Source organism: Eublepharis macularius, chromosome 1 (assembly GCF_028583425.1).
Source record: "Eublepharis macularius isolate TG4126 chromosome 1, MPM_Emac_v1.0, whole genome shotgun sequence".
Lineage (NCBI taxonomy): Eukaryota > Metazoa > Chordata > Lepidosauria > Squamata > Eublepharidae > Eublepharis > Eublepharis macularius.
The window spans coordinates 42,277,149-42,297,904 of record NC_072790.1 but is presented as its reverse complement, the minus strand read 5'-3'; the positions used below and the strand labels follow the sequence as shown (position 1 = coordinate 42,297,904).

General features: G+C 41.0%; 1 protein-coding gene and 1 long non-coding RNA gene across 10 annotated transcripts in view; one reads left to right on the top strand and one right to left on the bottom strand.

Annotated features, from left to right (window-relative positions):
• The first annotated feature begins 1,031 nt into the window (after window positions 1–1,031).
• LOC129341455 (uncharacterized) lies at window positions 1,032–11,013 on the top strand. Its single transcript, XR_008598125.1, has 3 exons — window positions 1,032–1,130; window positions 3,560–3,616; window positions 9,977–11,013. It is a non-coding gene; the product is annotated as an uncharacterized LOC129341455 (long non-coding RNA).
• Window positions 11,014–14,309: 3,296 nt separating this feature from the next.
• The window catches only part of PUM2 (pumilio RNA binding family member 2), a 79,187-nt gene continuing 72,740 nt past the window's right edge, over window positions 14,310–20,756 (bottom strand). For all 9 annotated transcript variants that reach the window (XM_054987277.1, XM_054986949.1, XM_054987117.1 and 6 more), the window contains 4 exons: window positions 20,206–20,331; window positions 19,552–19,673; window positions 17,122–17,314; window positions 14,310–16,201 (listed from right to left, as the gene is read on the bottom strand). In XM_054987277.1, the coding sequence (XP_054843252.1) occupies window positions 16,070–16,201; window positions 17,122–17,314; window positions 19,552–19,673; window positions 20,206–20,331 (573 nt within the window). In that variant the 3' untranslated portion in view covers window positions 14,310–16,069. The remainder of the gene's footprint in view (window positions 16,202–17,121; window positions 17,315–19,551; window positions 19,674–20,205; window positions 20,332–20,756) is intronic.

Genomic DNA, 20,756 nt, shown 5'->3' with positions numbered 1-20,756 from the left:
ATAATATTGGCTTTGTTCACCGCTCTGTGGCTCTAATCTATCCAAATTAGTATATACATACAATGTTGTTGTTGTTCTTAATTACCATGCAGGTTTTTGCTCTTGTTTCTTCTCTGCTCCTAACACGCCTCCTCCCACCCCCAGGCGCACACCTGCATTTTAGTCCAAACCTTCTCTTTACTGGAGAACTAACTGCAGCGGTGGAGATGGATGGGGCTGCCTGAGGAAACGATCGACCCGATACACCTGTCGTAGGTGTTTGTAGATTTATCTATGACACTTCTGCAGAAAGGTTGTTTACGGCAGAATCTTTTTTTAAAGGAAAAAATATTAAAGAATGAAACTACTATAGACTTTTAAGGTAGCATCTCTTCTAAAAGAATGAAAAGTAGGTAGGACTTGCTGAGAAGGACCACCACAGTTGGTCAGTTGCTAATGAGACCACTGGAGCACGGTATTTCCAACCCCCCACTCCTGTGAGGGACTTGAGAAAGGATATCATGGTATTGAGGGCAGCTGAGGACTTGAGGAAAACCCACAGGGTCACGCTCTTCCATCTGTCTCCCAGTAAGACGAACAAGGACATTTTCATTTCAAAATCAAGTTGAGAGCCGGATTGGAGTGGGCCTAGAAAATCCATGTCATCCAGGTATCAGCAACTTGTCCCAAAAGCGATTGACTGATATCAGAAATATCATTAAGGTCCCCAGGGGAGGTTCCTTTAGGAATAGTTTCACAGCTGTGAACACAACACAAGACCACGCCTTATCTCGATGAAGACTTCAACTGATCATTGCACGTTGGCTGGATATGATCAGTCAAGTGGTAGCTCCTGTTTCTCCCGAAACAACCTCATTGGCAAGTTCTGACTGCAAGTGTTTGATGCATTCCAAGCCATAACAACAAAGCAACATCATCCAGTCTGGAGTATGTCTGTGAGGCTGTTTGTTTATCTGCAAAGTACTTGGCAACCATGTCGCAATAAACAAGGAAAGGCTTACGCTGCTGATCTTTCACTCTTCAGGGCAGACAGCCGTGAGCAATGGTGGTTTAGAAGTGCTCCAACACATCTTGCACATGCAGTAAGAAAACTAGAGCCTTGCTGAACTTGTGGGCACTTTTGGAATGAGGTGAGTAGTGTAGTAGCCAAGTTTGCAGATGATCTCAAATTATCGAAGATGTTGAAAACCAAGGCAGATAGTGAAGAACTGCAGGAGGATCTATCTACACTGGGTGAGTGGGCCACAACATGGCAAATGAAGTTCAGTGTGGATAAATGCAAGGCAGTGAATATTTGAACAAAAAAACTTAATTTAAAATATAGGCTGATGAGATCTGAACTGCCTGAGATGAAGATCTCGGGATTGTAGTGGAGGGACTGATGAATGATGACCCAGCGTGCAGGAGCCGTAAAAAATAATAGAATGATAGAAATAATTAGGAAAGTGATTGAAAATAAAATGGGCAATATTCTAATGCCCTTCTGTACAGCTATGGCGTACAGTTCTGGTCACCATATCTCAAAAGGTACACTTGCAGAGCTGGAAAAGGTACCGGGGACAACTGAGATAATTAGGGGGTTGGAGCACCTTATGAGGAAAGATTGGAAGGTCTGGGACTTTCTGGGATAGAAAAAAAAGAATGCAAAGGGGAGACGTGAAAGAGGTTTATAAAATTATGGACCTGGATAGCCCAGGTGAGCCTGGTCTCATCAGATCTCAGAAGCTAAGCAGGGTTGGCCTTGGTTAGTAATTGAATGGGAGACCTCCAATGAAGACCAGGGTTGCAGAGGCAGGCAATGGCAAACCACCTCTGCTTGCCTCTTGCCATGAAAATCCCACCAGGGGTCACCATAAGTCAACTATGACTTGAGGGCACTCTCCACCACCACCAGAGAAAATAGATAAAGGGTGCCCCTCCATAATACTAGAACTTAGGGGCGCCCAGTTGTTGGCAAATAGGTTCAAGACTGACCAATGTAAGTATTTTACTCAATGAGTAATTGAACGGTAGGATTCACTACCATTGAAGCTAGTAATGGCATAGATAGCTTTAAAAGGCAAGCTAAATTCACGGAGGACAGGTCCATCAATGGCTAGCCATGGTGACTGAAGGAAGCCTCCATATACAGAGGCAATAAACTTCTGAATACCAGTGCTGGGAGGCAACAGCATTGAAGGGTCTTGGTATCTATCTCCTTTTTGTTGGACCTGCAGGGCAACAGGCTGTCCACTATAAGAGTGTTCTAGGGTAGAAGGTCTTCTTCCCATGCTCATGTGCAAAGTGTGTGCGTGCTCCACAGCAAGCCCCAATGACATCAGCTCTAGTGTAACCCAGATGTAATTGCTGTGCGCATCACATTTTCACTTTGTTTTGAGCCAGTTTCTGAAGAATTGGCCCTAGTGAGATCCTGTCACTTCCGGGTTGACCTGGAAGTGACATCATTGGGGCCCGCTGCGGAGTGCATGTGCACCCATTTTGCTGCATGCTTGTGGCCTGTGTTTTCCTCCACCAGCCAGGTGAGTGGTGGCAGGGGGGGCAGTGGTTGGAGGGGAATTCCCCATCTCCAGTAGGGGGGGGAGGGCTGGCAACCCTAGTTCCAAGCCAGGCATGAAGGCAGCTGTTTTTAAATGAGTGATCCCTGTGAACAAGCTCTTCTGGACCACTTCCTATTCCAGTGAAGCAGAGGTAGGCTCAGACTGGCTCTGCTTTCAGGAAGGGATGCCTTTGGGTAAGAAGCAAATGCATTGGGAAACACACTTGTGGGTATCATGGCTGAGTATCAAGTCTCAATTTGATATCTGTGTGACTGTAGAAGATTTGCAAAGTTATGCAGCACCACCTTTTTAAAAAAGTGTTCTGAATTCACACCAATGTTGTATGTCAATTTTGCTTACCTTTCTCCTCCTCCTTTCATGTCTGCATCCATTTTCTTGATGAAAAGGCCAATTTTTTCCTTGTAATACTAGCAGTTTTAATGAGAGGCAAAAATGTGCAGCTGCATATCCCTGGGCATGATTTTACTGATCACATTCGTTGGGATCACTTATAGCATGCTTTGCTATAATTAGTTGGTAACCATTATTTTGCTTATGGTGAATTTCGGAACCACGCAGAATAGCTACAATTTGTTAGCACACACACACAGTGAGTTAACTCTTAGCGAAAAGCTTTAAATGTTCCTTCATGTGCAGCCAGAAATCTAGGGCCAACAGAAAAAAAAATTCTACTCCTCTTTTTGTTTACTGCGCTGCTTTACTATTTGCTATGGTGGGGGGGGGGAGGCAGTCCCAAAGACGATCCTGCCAGCTGTGGCCTGATGTGGCACCACACATTTTATCACTCTGCAGGTGTGACCCAAACCTGAGTCTCTGTGCCAGATATATTGTCGAATATATCTCTGTGCCAGACTTTGCATAAAGCTGTGTCTCCCTTTCTCTCGATATTTTTTTATTAGTAGTAAAGCAGATCCCAGAGCAAGGGACCAGGAGGGGGTGGGAGAGAGGGAGACTCTGCTTAATTCTTTCCCTTCAAGCCACTTCCTATTCAATCTTTCCAGGACTGGTACCTTCCCTCCTGTGGGAGGTGGAGGGGTGGAAGGATGAAGAAATAGCTGGTAAGTATGGGTGACTGCATGGAATGGCCCCTTCAAGATTAACAAAGTTTATTCCAGCAGAAGCTTTTTATAAATCAGAGCTCACTTCATCGGATGTGTTGGGAGTATATAGCCATTAGTCTGATGCTTTAAAATTCACAACAGAAGGCGGGGAAGAGATGGCACAGAAAGAGGTTGATTTAAAGCAAGATCTAATAGATAAGAGTATCCAGATTACTCACACTGGGTAAGGACCATCCCCCAACTGTTATTAGATAGACAAAGTAGGATTAACACAAAATCTAGTACAAGATAAGCTGATGTGTGTGTGGAGGGGGTGGTAGTCTTGAACTTGTTAATGAATTCTAATTCAGCCATTTCACACTGGGTCCTCCTTCGGGTCCCCTTGGTTGCGAACAATAACTTTTAGGCCAGCAATGGAAGGGGCCCGCTTGCTCTCCTTTCTATGTAGCGCTGTTTTCAAGCGGACAGTGAGTCAGTTCATAGATGAATGGCGATGATGACTCCATTGTCCTGTCAGAACTTGCAGATTCCAAAGTGGCCATCGAGGCTCAAGTATCGCTGCCAGAGCTTCCCTAGCATCTGAAACTGTGTTTCAACAGAGGCTGTTCATGCAGCTGGCAGTGAGTCAGTGAGTGATGAGGCACTGAATATGGACGAGCAAGTATGACTCAGCCCCAAGCCACACGTCTTCAGAGAGATTCACAGACACGCAGTAGAAGTAGAGCCTGCTGCTGACACAGACCAGTGGTCCATGTAGGTCAACATAGTGACCAACCAAGTGCTCTGGAGGGCCAACAGGTCCAGACTTTCTCCTGGTGTTGCCTCCCAGCATTGGAATTCAGAAGTTTGCTGCCTCTGCATATGGAGGATCCCTTTTAGTCACCGTGGCTGGTAGCCGTTAATGGACGTCTTCTCCGTGAATCTATCTAACCCCCTTTTGAAGCCAGCTCTGTGCTTGTGGCCATCCCTTTGTCCAGGCTGAGCAAGCGTTTCAGCCACCCTCTTGTAGGCACTTTCTGGGATACGTGCTATGACTCACAAGCTCCAGGCTGAAGGACCTCCCCCCGTTTGTTCAGGGATTCCCTTCCCGTGCTCTTAGCAAAGCAGTTATGTAATCTCTTGAAATGAATGGTCCGGAACGACAACTCCCATTCTGTGTTTTTGAATAAAGTATGCAGTAAGGAAAGAAACAACCAGAATATTGTTTGTGTACTCCCTGCTTCTAGTAGTTAAATAGGCAGCACTACCAGGTTCAGTTTCCTTAGAACGAGAAGGCATTGGAAATGTATGTAATGTTAAAAATATTTCCATTGCTTACAAATAAAGCCAGTATAGCACAACAGAAGCAGTTCTGCAGCAGACCCCAAAGGACAATCTCCCTTCCATCTAATGCTAGATAGCCAAGTTTTAGCCCTCTTTCTATCTGTAAGTTCAAGCCGACAATGGCCCTTTTGTTCACAGCTAGAGAGATGTCACCATCTCCTGGCTTTGGTGGACATCATTCCAAACTCCTGGCTATTGCAAATTCCCAGCTACAAGGAGAGCACCTCTTGTCATTCACCAGAGGTATAAATGTTGAAGAGCTACTATTAGAGATATGCATAACCTCGCTCCCTGCCTTTTTGTGGTTGGCACCTCCTGTGGCAGCAATTTTGTGGTGCCCACCATCCTGGGACAGAATTCCAAAGATGCCCATGGGCTCAAAAAGTTGGGGATCCCTATTCTAAACTGCTCTGCAAGTCCTATGACCTTCAGCTTCCATCTCTGGAGTTTGTTCCTCTACGAAGAACCATCATTTCCCTTTTCCTTATGTTATGGGCCAGCTCTGAATAAATGTACAATTTGGGGCTTTTCCAGGCATTTATTTCTGATTTTCTTGTCAATCTCCAAGCCTTGGAATCAGTTTGGGTATGGTTCTTCCCTGTGTCTGCCCTCCGTTTGCATTTTTACAGCTGTGGAGTCGGTTCATTTGGTTCTACACATGCCTTAATCAAGATTTTCAAGTGAAGGTACTTTCATCATTGGTGGTGTCAGTATTGACATCACAGGATCCCCCTTTTAATTTTTTGTGCATGCTTATAAATTATAATGTTATATTGATATAAGGGTTGGATTTTTTAAAAAGATTAAAAATGAACACAAGGACAAGTCTTGGGGAAGCCTAAAAGGGGATCAGCTCCACCACTGAAGGGCTATAAATCAAATAACTAATATTAATAATAATACCCAGGGCTTTTTTTCTGGGAAAAGAGGTGGTAGAACTCAGAGCGGAACTACAAGTGACAAAAGGCACAGGTTGGACACTTATCAGCTTCCCTCAAGTTTTGATGGGAAATGTAGGCGTCCTGGTCTTGCAGCTTGGCTCTCTGACTGCTGTCCAATGGACTTTTCAACTGTCACTTGTCCAACTTTCCGCCAAGTTGCCTACATTTCCCATCAAAACTTGAGGGAAGCTGACAAGTGTCCAACCTGTGCCTTTTGTCACTTGTAGTTCTGCTCTCAGTGGGTTGCCCTCGGAGAAAATGGTCACATGGCTGGTGGCCCCGCCCCCTGATCTCCAGACAGAGGGGAGCGGCACGGAGGGCAATCTAAACTCTCCTCTGTCTGGAGATCAGGGGGTGGGGCCACCAGCCATGTGACCATTTTCAAGAGGTGCTGGAACTCCGTTCCACCGCATTCCAGCTGAAAAAAAGCCCTGATAATACCTAAAAACCACCCCCCTGTTCCAAACCAGAGAGCCCCAACCGTGTTGACCTAGAGCCAAGAGGCTAAGGCTGACACTGGTGAGGTAAGCCAACCTCTATTGGGACAGAGCCTAGAGCAGTGGCGGCTGTGTACTTTTCAAACTCCGCTGCTTTTTCTGGTACTAGAAGTGACCTCCTCGCATTGCACTGGGTTCTCAGGCCTTTTGCAATTTTTTTTAAAAAATCATTTTCATAGTATTTATAGACCTGCTGTTGTAACAATACATGTAACAGATTCTCTGCTATGGCAGAAAAATTGTCATATCAACTCAGAGTTGTTAAAGGTAATGCCAGAATGTCAGATTTTAATGAAACATGGCAAGACTTCATTTCATATACTAACCAGAACAGTACCCCAAACCAACGTTTATCTAAACCCTTCCTCAAGTTATGGGAAAGAGATTCGATTTGTAGTATATATAGAAAAGTTTCAGGGGGGAAAAACCCTCCCCTATGCCTTTAATGATTTCCTCTCTATGTTTTATAGTGTGCAAGATAAATGTGAAAAGTCCTCTATTCACAGTTTGATTCAACATAGCTTGTTTTCCTTTTTCTCTTTTATTGTTTAATCCTTTTTTCTTTTATTATATGCTCTGTTCTCTATTATTTTATGCAAAATTGTGTGTTATGTCTGTGGTTTAGATGATGCTTTTTGTGTTTTGTTTGAAAAAAATTATTTATTAAAAAAAACATTTTCGTAGTGTTGTATAGACCTACTGTTGTAACAATACATGTAACAGATTCTCTGAATTCCCTTTGCAGGAATATAAGGGAAAAGGAATATATCCACAATGAGCTAGAAACTTACTTTTTTTAAAAAATGAAAGCTGAGAATTCAGAGCATCTGCTGCATGCATTGTTACAAAAGTAGGTTGATATGTTGATATGGAAATGACAAAAAAGATTAAAAAACAAAAGATGTGGTTTGATGATGACGAACGCTCACTCATCGAAAAGTGGTTTGGAGGTAGGTGGGAGAGGGCGGGACAAACAAAACTAAAAGAGACATTATCACTAAGAAAAAATCTATCACCCTAATCTTTTTCTGGAAGCCAACTTAGAATAGATTTTTTCTATTCTCAAAAGAACAAACAAACAAAAAAAAGAACCAGAAAAAAATCAGGGAAAGCAAAAAACCTGAAGTGAAAACCATATATGTGGAAATCAGGGGATAAATGGAAGGAAAAGCTGGAGGGAAACCAAGGGAAAAACCCATGTGGAAAACTCCTTGGACTCCCAAGTAGGTTTACCAACCAATGGCTGGCACTCAGTGGGAGATGGTGACATGGGGCAAAGCATCAGCACTACAGCGCAACATCACTTTGGGGGAAACTCGGAAGTGAGGTCACGCCACTCCCAGAAATCATCAGAAACACTGTGGTTTTACCACAGAGCAGAGGTCTCCAACCTTTTCAAGCCTGCAGATACTTTTGGAATTCTGACACAGGATAATGATCACATCCACAAAATGATTACCAGAAGAGGTGAAGCCAACCACACAAGCTTAACACACACTTCCTCTTTTGGAATTGGAAACCCAAGGCCTGCATTGTTTTTATTTTGGATATGTAAAATAAGTTTGTTTATTGTATTTGTAGCTCACTTTTTCCCCTGAGATACAGGGCGGCTTACCCAGTGTAAAACGATGTGATCAAATAGCACGAGAACTCCCTGTAGATTTTAGTACCTCAGTGGCTCACTTGATGCTTTTTTATTTTAAGTTCTCTATTTAAAATTTGCTGGGGACCTACTCCTAGCTGTTCTCTAAAGACCTCCCCAAGTTTCATGAAGATTGGACTTCAGGGGGTCATTTTATGGTCCCCCAAAGAAGGTGCCCCCAGCCACTCCATTTGTTCCTATTTCAGGGGGAAAACAGCAACTGGAGAAACTTTTTCCTGCCACTCCCAATCTCCATTATTACCTATGGGGAAAAATATGGAGGCTATCCAGGGGTATGTATGGGGGTGGCATTTTACAAAATAAATTTACAAAATTTTCAGGGGATCTACTGCTAACTGTCCTCTAAAGACCCTCTAAGTTTCAGGGAGATTGGACCTTGGGGAGCCATTTTATGCCCCCCCAAAGAAGGTGCCCCTGGCCATCCCATTTGTTCCTATTGCAGGGGGAAAAAACTGACAGCAACTGAGAAAAACATAGATCATGACTTCTCCATAGTCCAATCTCCCTGAAACTTGGGGAGTCGTTAGAGGACAGTTAGGAGTAAGTCCCCTGCACATGGGGATTTCCCACCCCCGTTTGCATAGATGCCCCACTTCCTGGCAGTCCAGGGTGCAAGATCTTAGCAGAGGTGTGGAACCCCCACTTTTTAGTCCCCCCTCAAGAAAACCAGAGGGTTTTTTCACCTGATAAGTCCAATTATGTAAACAAGTCTCCCTCTCAGAAAAGCTAAAGAGGAAGGTTTGAGCAAGCGTGAAGAGAAGGTACATCATAGGATACCATCTCTTGTCTGAGTGGTATGGAGAAGAAATGTACCAGTTCAAGAATGGGATCGAGTGCAGATCAAGTGCAGTGTGATCGCAGTGAGCGAGTGAACAGGAAAGCAACAGGGGGAAATGTGCAAGTGCATTTACGTGTCATATACGTGTAATTCATCTTGTGTAGTTTGGCTCTGAGATCCTACTGAACACAGAGGGAGAAAATGTGATAGTTGTTACAGTGGCTGAAGAATCTCTCTCACTATTGGTTAAATTCAGGTTTTTCCAAAACAGATGTTTCAGGTAACCACATTGGTCCAAAGCAATATCCAAAAACGTATCTCCTGCAATACTTTTTTCTTACGGCCAAATAAAACAACATAAAACCATGTAAGAGCTTCCAAATTCTTGTGAACTCCCCATCAGGCTAGAGTCTAATTTCAGCCATTCTAATCTGGAGACAGATGCTTGCATCCTCCACCTACCTATTTGTACCTAATAGAATATCATTAATGGCTCACCTTGAAGTACTAGTGGTAGAGAATAGTTGGCAACATTTGGCTTGTCTAAACCACTACACATCCCTTGAGTCATATTCCTGTGAACATGCAAAATGTATCATTTCTGTGAGCAAGACTCTATAAAGTGACAGGCAAGGCTAGCCCTAACTGGTTGTCAATAGATACTCAACAATAAAACTTGTTCTGCAGAAAAGAATAAGAATGGAAGATTTTCCACAGAAAGTAGAGCTGAAAAGGTTGCAAGATTTCCCATTTGGAAACAAGAAAAGTAGAAACAATGAATGAGAAATACACAGTCCTCAGTTGGAAAAATGGATTGAAATAGTCAAGACCCTTATTGCTAGAAATGGGTGTCAGGTTGGAAAGTTGACAAACAGGTAATTGATACTGTAATACAGTAATAGTCAACAGTGTAGAGAAGATGAAAGGAGCAGACCCCTTGCCCCTGTGACCTCATCTCTAATAAAGTGTATCCAAAAGAAATCTATTACAATGCACAATTACAATTCCTCTAGAGGGAAAGGTACGCCTCTATCTGTATAAATAAATGCCTGTGATCTAAGGTGGGGACAGGACAAGCCAGAATTGCAAGAGCCCTCATGACTATACCATAAGCATTTTGATCAAGTAAATGGAAACTTTTCATTTGTTGAATAGGTTCTGCAATATAAAGCTCAAGCCTAGAATGTCCACCACTGTACCTAGAATTTGTGGTCCACGACCCTATGGGTCCAGCCAGCACTAGAGAACATCATTCCTTGATCCTATCAAGTCTTCAACAAGCAGAATGTCCTTGAGGTAGGATCACCGATCTTCCAGCAGTGACCCATTTCTCTTCTAGTCTTGAAGGATCTCTCTGATATATGAACTGCAATCGTGACCATGTCTAAACAACCTGTAATAAATCACCTTCTCTTAACACCCTTCCTCGAACTTCTGGTTCTCAATTCCACTCTCTCCAAGCCCTCTTTTTCTGGATATTGTCTCTTGATCCTAGGTCACCAACTTTTATTTTCTACTGCTTTATCCTCTGGGTTTCTGCACACAAATGTCATTCAATCCAGACACTCATCTGGCTTGATCCTATGCAGATGTCATACCCCTTCTATCCCACTGCAAGCAGCCAATCAACTCTTCAGTAAGACAACACAAGCAAAATGGTTACTGCTTTCAGGAATCATTGCAATCCACAGATTCTAGTAACAAAAAAGTTTACTTTACAATTGACATCTACACATCATAAAAATGCCACGGGGCTTGAGAGTCGAGTCGCACATTTGCCCAGTCAACTATTTATTTCATGATTTCCACCATTCTGATTGGAGAGAGTGAACATTTTGCAATTTAGAAGTTGTGCAATGATACACAGGAGCAGCTCTTCTGTTGGGGCTGTTCTTTACTGAGGAGGAAGATGTGTGGATGAGGTAGCCCTGAGAATTCCTTGTTTACACATATTTTGCAATTCTTCCTGTCCTGGGATGACTTCATGGTTTTTTGTTTTAGCAGGTAAAAATGATTATACGGCACTCCCATCCCAGAGCAACTATGCTTTGCATTTGTGCTTGAAATATTGGGAAATCAGGAAGATGGATAAAAATGTTGGTTTGCAGGAGCACAAAACATTTTTTCATTCAAATGCTAGCATATGTTGTAATTGACCTACTGATTGCATTTGCAAATTGCCTTGAGTCTCAGTGAGAAAGATGGACTATACATTAAAACAATATAAAATGAAAATAAAGCAACTGTTTCATTTAGTTCAACCGGATGGTATGTTAATCTCTTAAATAACATCCAGTAAATGACTGTTTAATTTGTTGCAAGAGACACAGTATCCTGCATGTACAATTAATACTCATGCTTCACTTAAAACTTAACTCCCACCTTTAACCTGAATGGCTGGAAAATGTCCAATTTTTTCAGGAGGCAATGCTCTGAAAGTGGAAAACACTCCTTGCAGGTAGTTGGATAGTCGATTAGGCACAGAGTCTTGTCAAAGGAAATTAAATGAACAAGAGACCTTTGAATTCATGTAGACGGATTAAACAAAGGGGTGTGGCTCTGACAGTGCAATGTATGACTCAACATTACACAGACAAGAAAGGGCGGAGAGACTAATCTGAAAGCCTACAGCAAAATGCAAATGAAAATCTTGCTGGCGAACCCGACAACAAGGAAGTGTAGGTGGCCTCCAGTTGCTCAATGGAGTAAACATTATATTACAGACAGATCAGTTAGGGAACAGAAAGGCACAAGTTGACAGCTTACACCTCCTTGTTCTCCAAAGCAGGTAATTTACTAAGGATGAACAAAAACCTCATTGTACGTACGTACGTGCGTGCGTGTAAAGAGCTGTCATGTCACGATTGACTTATGGCGAATTGTGCTGGAATTTTCAAGGCAGGAGGTGGTTTGCCATTGCCCACCTCTGCATAGCAACCCCAGTCTTCCTCAGTGGTCTCCCATCCAAGTACTAACCAGGGTGGACACTGCTTAACTGCTGAGGTGCCTGGGCCACCCAAGACCGGGCAATTCTCATTATGAGACACTTAAAACTCCAAGAGTTTACTGTAAGAACCTGGATCTGGATCCAAAGAATGAGCACTAGTTCTTCATGTATTTATTGAAGTCATTTATACCCTTCCCTGCCCCCCGCCAATAGGGAGCCAGAGCAGCTTCCTTCAATCGCCTCTCCTCCATTTTATCTTCGTAGCAACCCTGTGAGTTAGGTTAGACCAAGAAGGTGTGATAGGCTCAAGATCACCCAGTGAGCTTCCATGGCAGAGTGGGGGATCAGGGAACTGAACCTGGGCCTCCCCGATCCTAGTCTGACACCATTACACCATACTGACTGTCCACAAGGGGGCTTTGGAGTAATTTCTTGAACAGTTCCTCTGCATGCAAACATACACCCCAATGTCTTTCAAAAGCATTGTGATCCGGCCTGAAAGGGTCTGTTGTTCCAAATAAAAAGTTCTGCCAGGCATAGTCAATCTCTGAGGGCGTATAAGCTCTTACAGTGGCTGTTGGGATCATTGACTTTGATTTGTTCATTCCTATATTGAATCAGAACGTTTTTGCCAGCCTTGAGTAATAAGAGTGCTTCGACCTATTTAATGGTTATGTCCTGCAGTTCCAAACTTACATAGGATTGCCGCTGTATTCTGACACACAATCAGTACTATTTCAAATTCATCTAAATAAAGTATTAAAGGGGGATTTAGCAAAGTTGTAATTTACCGAATGATCAATGATTAGGTGGCATTCTAGGAGAGAACTGTACAGCATGTCTATATAGTTTTGCTAACCTATCACATAAGCTTACCTTTTCAAATAAGCTTAGCAAGAGCCATGACACTAAAGGTAGTATTTTACTTAATTGTAAGCTGAGATGGTTTGCAGTAGATAAGCTACTTGGGATGGAAAGGAGGACAAACAAGTTCCTAAAACCAGAAGTGTGCACATTCTTTTATGCTTATCTACTCAAAGATTCCTTTGTGCTGTTTGTTCGCCTTCTGCTATTTTATATAGATTTTTACAGATGGAAAACAGAATAGCAGTGACAACAAAAGAAATGCCAGGGAATATTTAGAACAGATTCTGTAGCTAATTATTCTATTTAGTATTTTAATACAGCAGAACAACACTTTCCCTGAGCATGAACTGCAAACACAAGCAATTTAGGTTAGTTTATGTAAAATGTTGGGTTATCACGTTTTTCCCTTCCCAGTTTAAACTTGTTTAGTAATGACACCAGTACATGGTCAGGTAAGAAAGCCTTTTGGTTAGAGGACAACTCTTACTGTGTCAATTCAGCTAAATCATTTGGATTTAAATGATATGGAGGGAAAGGTCAAAACAGCAAGTATAAAAATATGGGAAATTTTGGAGGGAAAAATGCATTTGTCTGCCAACTTATTGAACCCAGAGGGAAAAAAAGAGAGAAAATTTAATCTGCAGTTTTAACTTTCTGATAGCAGCAGCTATGGGTCTCCAAAGGAAACTAAACAGCAATGCCAGCCAAGAGCATAATACAACAATTGTGGGTAGGAATCAAAACATAAGACCAAGCATGTTGCATAAAGTTATTCACACATTTTTCATTTTGTTGTATTCTTTACAGCATATTACAAGTGAACATTACATTATTGAATATAAACTAAGAGCAGCCTAGAGGCACAGCAGACCTAAACAGACTAGGCAAAATGTTTCATAACCAAATCTACATCAGAGAAAAGACTGAAGGGAAAACAAGCATAGCGGTTCTTAAAACCAAAGACATTTCTTAAATATTGTGAGAAAAAGTACTCCCGTTTTCCCACATATCTACTGTGCAAATATATTTAATTAAACTGATTGGGAAAACCATTGGTCAGGTAACAAAAGAGAGCATTCTGGATCAGAGAATAAATATCCCACTGAGCCATCCAAAGGGTCTTCAACAGACTGATGCGTACTGAACAATACTGAATTGTTGTAAGGCTGTTTAAGACAGATGTAGGGATCATTTTATATATAATAGAAGATGGAGAATTTATGACCCTCCTTTCCCCAGTCCCAATGAAGTAGTGAACAGCTATGTCTACTTGATGACAAGGTCAAGTTTTGATGAAAATCCAGTGCAGAATACTTGGTTTTTATTTCTACTGGAAAAGAGATTTATATAAATACTGTCATTAATTTGGTATCTTAAAAGTTATATATAAAGGAAAAAGGAAGAAGCTGCCATATAAATTCAAATGAGACATACATTTAAATTGAAATATTAAGGAAGCCTGTGTCAAGCCACACGGCAGCAAAAGATGCAATAAAAGCCAATGAACTGTAGGCAGTGTGATAAAAAGCTAACAGCATTGTATACATGAGATGTGTTACCGTCCTGCCTCCCCACAGAAGGCTTTCATATGATCTAGTCGTCACTACCTCCAACCACTGAGACAAAGCACCTATCTTAAAACAAAGAAGGGTTTACACAAAATACTGACTTGAACAGAATACAAAGTATTTTATCTTTCAGAAACTGAATATACAAAGTAAGCTTCTTTCCAAAACATTTTCATAGGCAAAGGATTAAAAAGGATTTTAATTATACACATATGGTCACAATTCTGCCTTAAAAAGGAAACTGGGAAATGTACATAAGGCCGCTTGTAAATGTACATCTTTATCTTACTGTTACAGTGTCATGTTCAGAGAAAAATTGACAGTATCATACATATTTGCTTTAGGATGAAACAAGCTGTTCAAAAATACAGTACTCTTCTGTACAAAAACAAATCGTGCCACATTTAAGATGGAAGAAGCACTGGTTTGGTGTGGTCGGCATTTCAGTCCATTAATTTTTATTCTCATATTTAAGATGAATTATTTCCCAAAATGTCCATATTAACAGAATAGTTAGGTTATAAACAAAAAAAGTTTCTCACAATAGATCAAAGAAAGCTGGTTCATATTTTTGAAACCATATAAAGATAGATTTTTTAAAAAATCAGTCTTGATTTGCCGAAATAAATTTACATTATACAACACTATGTCAGGGCAATAAGGGACAGGGATATGAATATACACTAAAATGCAAATTTTCTTCCCAAAAGGGGTAAAACAAATTACATTTACAGCATGAAGGTTTACAAATGTACATCTGTACAACCAAAGGTAAGCATCACTACTCAATTAGCAAAGCTTGTAAAACATTGAAAACAGAAGTTGTTTACAAACTGTAAACTTACATCTATTAACTATACTTATACAATGCTTATATTTATAAGGAAGCAAAAAGCTATCTGAATATTTAATCATGCTTTAGATGTTGAGCTATCAAGTTTAAGTGGCCCCTTTTCTCCTCCGTTAACCACCAATGGTTTGTGTTGACCATGAACACAAAACATATGCTCAACATTTTCCAATCCTGTCTTAGTTATATATGCAAAGCAACACACACGCTTCTCTTGCACTGCCAGACTGCCTGCTGATTCGACGCAAGTTTACTTTTTTCCCCCCTAGACAGTACATTGTTGAACAGAAGTACCACCTTGATTTTATTCCCCTACCCTTCACATCAATTAAATATTTAAGTATATACACAGCTTTTATACACTGCTAGAGAAAAAGGGCACTGTGAGTAAAAAAAGTGTTTCCAGAGAAAGAAAGGTAGAAACTATTCCTTAATGTTCACATTTTATCATTCTTACTGGTATCTGCAGTGCCCTGATTGCTATTTGGATTACAAATTGTGAACCACCAAAATACAGAACTTAACTTTTTGGAACATGTAAATAATAATTCGGTATTTGCTCCATTTTCAACTGTTATAAAAAAGGTTCCACACAAAGGGAAGAAATGAAAACTAATTCTATATACAACTATATAAACATGTTGTGCTATGGTGCTGGGTAGACCTACCAGATTGTAAGCCAGTATATTAAAAGAATACTGTACTTTTCCCTTTAAAAACTATTTTATTCAGTGACTTTACAAGGTAAAAATTTACAAAATGTGAGAGCTATTCTGATAGGTACATCATTTACAGGCATTCTGTGCTTTGTGAGCCATGCAATCCGGTAGGTCTGATAAGAAATGGCAATATGTTGCAATTCATTCCCCAAAAATATACACATGAATAAAATTTTTTACAAATGGATGAAAAGTCAATAAATAGATTTAAAAAAAATCACAACATTTTCAGTTAAGTTGCATGTTTTGATCATTCACAATAAAATTTATCTTCCCGACTGCTGCTCCAATTTGTGTTTAAAGCATTCCATTGGGTGGCCCCCCAACAGGCCCCAGATCTGCACTGTTCTTCAGGTAATACTTCTCCAGCTTGGCAAGAATGTGTTTGCCATAGGTATATTTACGCAAGGTCGTAATGTGAGGCCGAATCTGTAACAAGAAAAACGACATTTTACTGAAATATTCCAAGCTATTAAAACAGAGCGCCTTCAGATTAACTATTTTACCTTCAATATTTATGAACTCATATCCATGTGCTAGAACTTTCAACACCTAGAGTGACAAGTAATATTCAAGGTGACCCCAACTAAAGGACAGGTTCAAGCAAAGTTATTTTGGTTGACAGTAAGAGCATTTTATAAGGGCAGTTTGATTAAGTGCCCCCCCAACCTTTCTCTGGACACAGTATGAATGCAGAAGAATCCTGAAGTACTATGTGAACTCATACACACTAATAGGTACAGACCATCAGTGAAAGTTATGAAGAAGTGACTATGGAGAACTTGGTAGGTTATTCATCTTATTAGAAGAGGGAACAGTAGGTTTATTTGTCCACATATTTATAATAATAATAATAGATTTATATACCGCCCTTCAGGAAAACTTAACGGCCATTCCAAGCAGTTTACAAAGTATGTTGTTATTATCCCCACAACGATCACCCTGTGAGGTGGGTGGGGCTGAGAGAGCACAACAGAGGACAGCACTGTGCAAGCAGGAAGGAAGATATAGAATCTAGATCCTAGTAATCTGCTTACAAATACTTACAGAATGAAACAGTTAAACACAGCAGGATGATAGTACTAAACAGTCATAAAGAGTCATAAGGTGGTCAAGGATGGGAAATGTGAAACTTGAATTTAAATTTCAGTGTGACCGTTGTGTTATTCTTGTCCCTCCTTGATGACTAACAGATTGGGGCATGATCTTTTACACATGTTGAAATAGGTTCTAGTCGACAAAGGTTATCTCATAATAAATCTGTTAGTTAAGGTGTTACAGGACTGTTCCTGCCTGGGTGCAAAAGACAACAAGATCTTCAAAACTGTGAAGCACATGCATCCAGTTACCTTGTGCATTATAATCTTACGCTGAGCTGGTTCAGCCATGTCAATCATCTTCTGAACAACATAGTTTGCATACTGGTCCTTCATCATGGTGTATAAGGCACTGTGAGGACCATCGTTCTGGCAACACACCTCGTCGATGAGCAAAGCTCTTTCAGCACGAGATGCATGAGTTACACATTTCTCCACCACGTTACTACAAAATAAAGATTACAAACGGTGTCATTAACAGAAAAATTGCACTCAAAAGTATCTGAAGTGACAATTATGAGTGCTACTTAAACTAAGCACTGTAACGTTCATTATGCTGTACTAATCTCAATTCCAGCAGGTTCTGTTCTTTAGTTAGCCGTTGCACTGTGGACACCATTGTTGTGTAACCACCTTTGCATTCCATCAGAAGACCTAGATGTATGAGGAGACCGCCATACGCTGCTAGCATTGCCTGTGATACAGCTCCCATGTCACAAAGGTAATGTGAGGACAGGGCCCCGAACTTCAGTTTGACAAGCATCGAATGGGGAAGCTAGATGTTCTGAATGCAGATATGCCATCACAAGGATATACCTGAACTGTGTAAAATGCAACTGAGAGTATACATATGGATGGCCTAACAGAATATTCTCCATGGCTGTAGTTTGCTTCTTCCTGTTCCTGAGCATTTCCCCATCAGCCAACATGCTCTAAGGACCAGAGCTCAGTGGTGAAGACAAGCTCCTCCAGGGAAGAGACTGTAAGAAAGTCTGCTTGGGGGTGGGGCAGGAGGAAGGTTCTGCACTACTCACCTAAAAGATTCTTTTGCTAATAGCCTTCAATCCTTTGCCCCTCTTTTTCTTTGTGACTGGGACACACAGAGCTTCTGCCATTATTTTGCGTTTAGCCCCAACTCTGATTTACTGAACAATATAATCAGAGTCCTGAACATTTGAAAGTTGCTTACAAAAGCATCAATTCTACAGTTTTCATTTCTGTATAATTTTTGAGCCTCTAGGATATGCTACAAGTGGAAGTTCAAACTTTCCCCACTACAATCATAAGTTCAATATTTGCTTTTAATAGACTATCACTGCAACCTCAATAGTCTGCTTTAAAACAAACTTTCAATCTGACTTCCTTGAATTCCGTAAGTGACGCATTTCCTCACGCACATGTTAATAATCAATGTACATTTTTTGCTTTTACATAACCTCTTTGCACTAAAGACAGGACATACTTCATTTTATTTAAACCATTTATTCCAACGTTTATTTCTGTTTAAGGCTGCCACACTAGTCACCCGGAAGTAAGGTTCTCTTCCAAGTACTGAAGTGTAAGAAAGCAGCATAAGACTTCAAGTTGCTTTGCACTTCCAACAGCACCACTTTTTACTGCGGTGCAACCAAATTCTGGACAAGAAAGCTAGGTCTTGGAACCTGCAACCATTTACAATGAAGGCAGGAGGAAGTTGGAAGTGTCTCCTTGTTCAGCTCCAGCCTGTTATTTGAACAATCGACAGAGAAGCAATCACTCCTAGGTATAGATCATGGGATGGCAGGAAGTAGAATATATTTTGGACAAAAAACATGGAAAATTTAAAGCAAGAATCATTCAACACCTAACATTTAAAAAAAAAAACTTTTCAGTTACTGGGTTGGATCCAAATAACTGCAAGATCTGCTTGCAGAATGCATTTTTGCTGTCTTGACCTGACCCTTATATTTGGGGTTTGGGTTTCTGATTTGGATTTTTAACCCAAATTGGGCTCAGTTTGGTTAGATTCGGTATTCCCAAATCAGCCTCAGCATTGCTGAGCTGATTTGGAAATACCGAAGCAAAGCTTTCCGAAACACTTTGTAACGCTTCAGAAAGCTTTGTGTAGAAGGCAGTGGGAAGCTTTGAAAGCAGTGCTTTTCTTGCTGTTTGAAAGCAGCACTTTTCTTGCTGTGCAAACGGCAAGAAAAGCGCTGCTTTGAACTTCCCTGACACCGTCTTTCACCTGATGGGAAAGGAGGAGGTTCCCTCTTCTCCCTTCGGGTGAAAGAAGATGGCAGGAACCTTTGAAAGCAGCAGTTTTCTTGCCTTGCAAATGGCAAGAAAAGCGCTACTTTGACCTTCCCTGATGCCTTCTTTCACCCGATGGGAGAGGGGAGGAGGGGGTTCCCTCCTCCCTTATCCCATTGGGTGAAAGAAGGCGGTGGGAAGCTTTAAAAGCAGCACTTTTCTTGCTGTGCAAATGGTTTAAATACCTAATACCGAAGCAGCTTGCTGCTTCAGGATTTGGGTCATTCCAAATTGTTTTCCTGTTTTGGGAAAACCAAATCTCTTTCAGGTGCACACCCTTGCCTTATACTGTGTTCCCTGCAAAATAGCTAAGAACTGGGGGACCCTGAGTAACAATGTGGGCCTGCAAAGTCAATTGGAGAAAAGGACCCAACCCACTGTAATCAATCATACCTGGCAAATTTATGCTGACTTAGAGTTAGAACTTTTCCTCTGATTTCAGAAACAATTTTACTCTTGTCTTCAGGACGCCCATGTTCCAGCACATGTTGGATAACATAGTTTCCATATTGATCCTGAAAGTAACATAATTTTAAGTTAGTTTTTGTTACACTTGTTGACTCACAGTGATGAAATAACATGGAATAGTGGTTAGCGTTGGACTAGTATCTGGGAGACCAGATTCAAGTCCCAACTGTGCCATGAAGCTTGTTTGATGACGGTGGGACAACAGCTCACTCTCAACCTAACCTACTTGGAGTTGTTGTGAGGGTAAACAGGAGGGGAGAACAACTTCTGCCACTCTGAGGAGGAAGAGATGGATAAAAATGTACTAAATACATACAGTTCTGGAAAATCCCAACTGGCTGAGATAAAGAAGAGACTATTCATGCATTTTGTGTTCTAGTATATAAACACTGGATGTCATATGGGCAAAACAATCATGCCTGAGCCAAAACCTAAAAAAATAATTTGAAGATAGGAACGATCTTTCTTTAGAATGTACTTCTAATGCTCAAGCTCTATTTTGTTAACATTCGTTAGTAACCGAAATTTAGCAATTTGTAATTTATTTTGTAGTCACAATATTTCACAATATACACTGACCTGCACAAGCTGTTCTGTATGTTGATGCAGTTCTTCTAAAATGGGCAAAGTCTGTTCAGCAGTGCAATGCTCCAGAATACGCTGAATTACTCTGCAGCCATAAGGATGAGTTGAAAGCACAAACACCTTAAAAGAACACGATTACAGTTACTCACATATACTGCCATATAGCTGTTCTGTTCCATATGAAACAAAGACTGCTGTAGTCTTTAAAAAAGAAAAACACAAGCTTAAAGGTAGAACATCGGGGGAGGGAGTGATTCTTGTTTTCCATTTCAGAACTCATTGTGTAACATTTGACACATGAGGTCATATTTCTCCTGTGGTGAGACTAATTATACCCAAATCTGGATCCCATCTATAGGAAGAAGCTTAAGCCCACACGACATAAGTGGTACAGAAACAGATATTTTGGTCTCCAACCATGTCATAACATGTATAAAGTATCGTAACAAAAATCAATGGCTTTCATGAAATAGGTACTTCCCTCTAACACCTTGTACAGGAGCGGTCCACATGTAGCTTGACACATGAGTGAACTGCTGAGCATA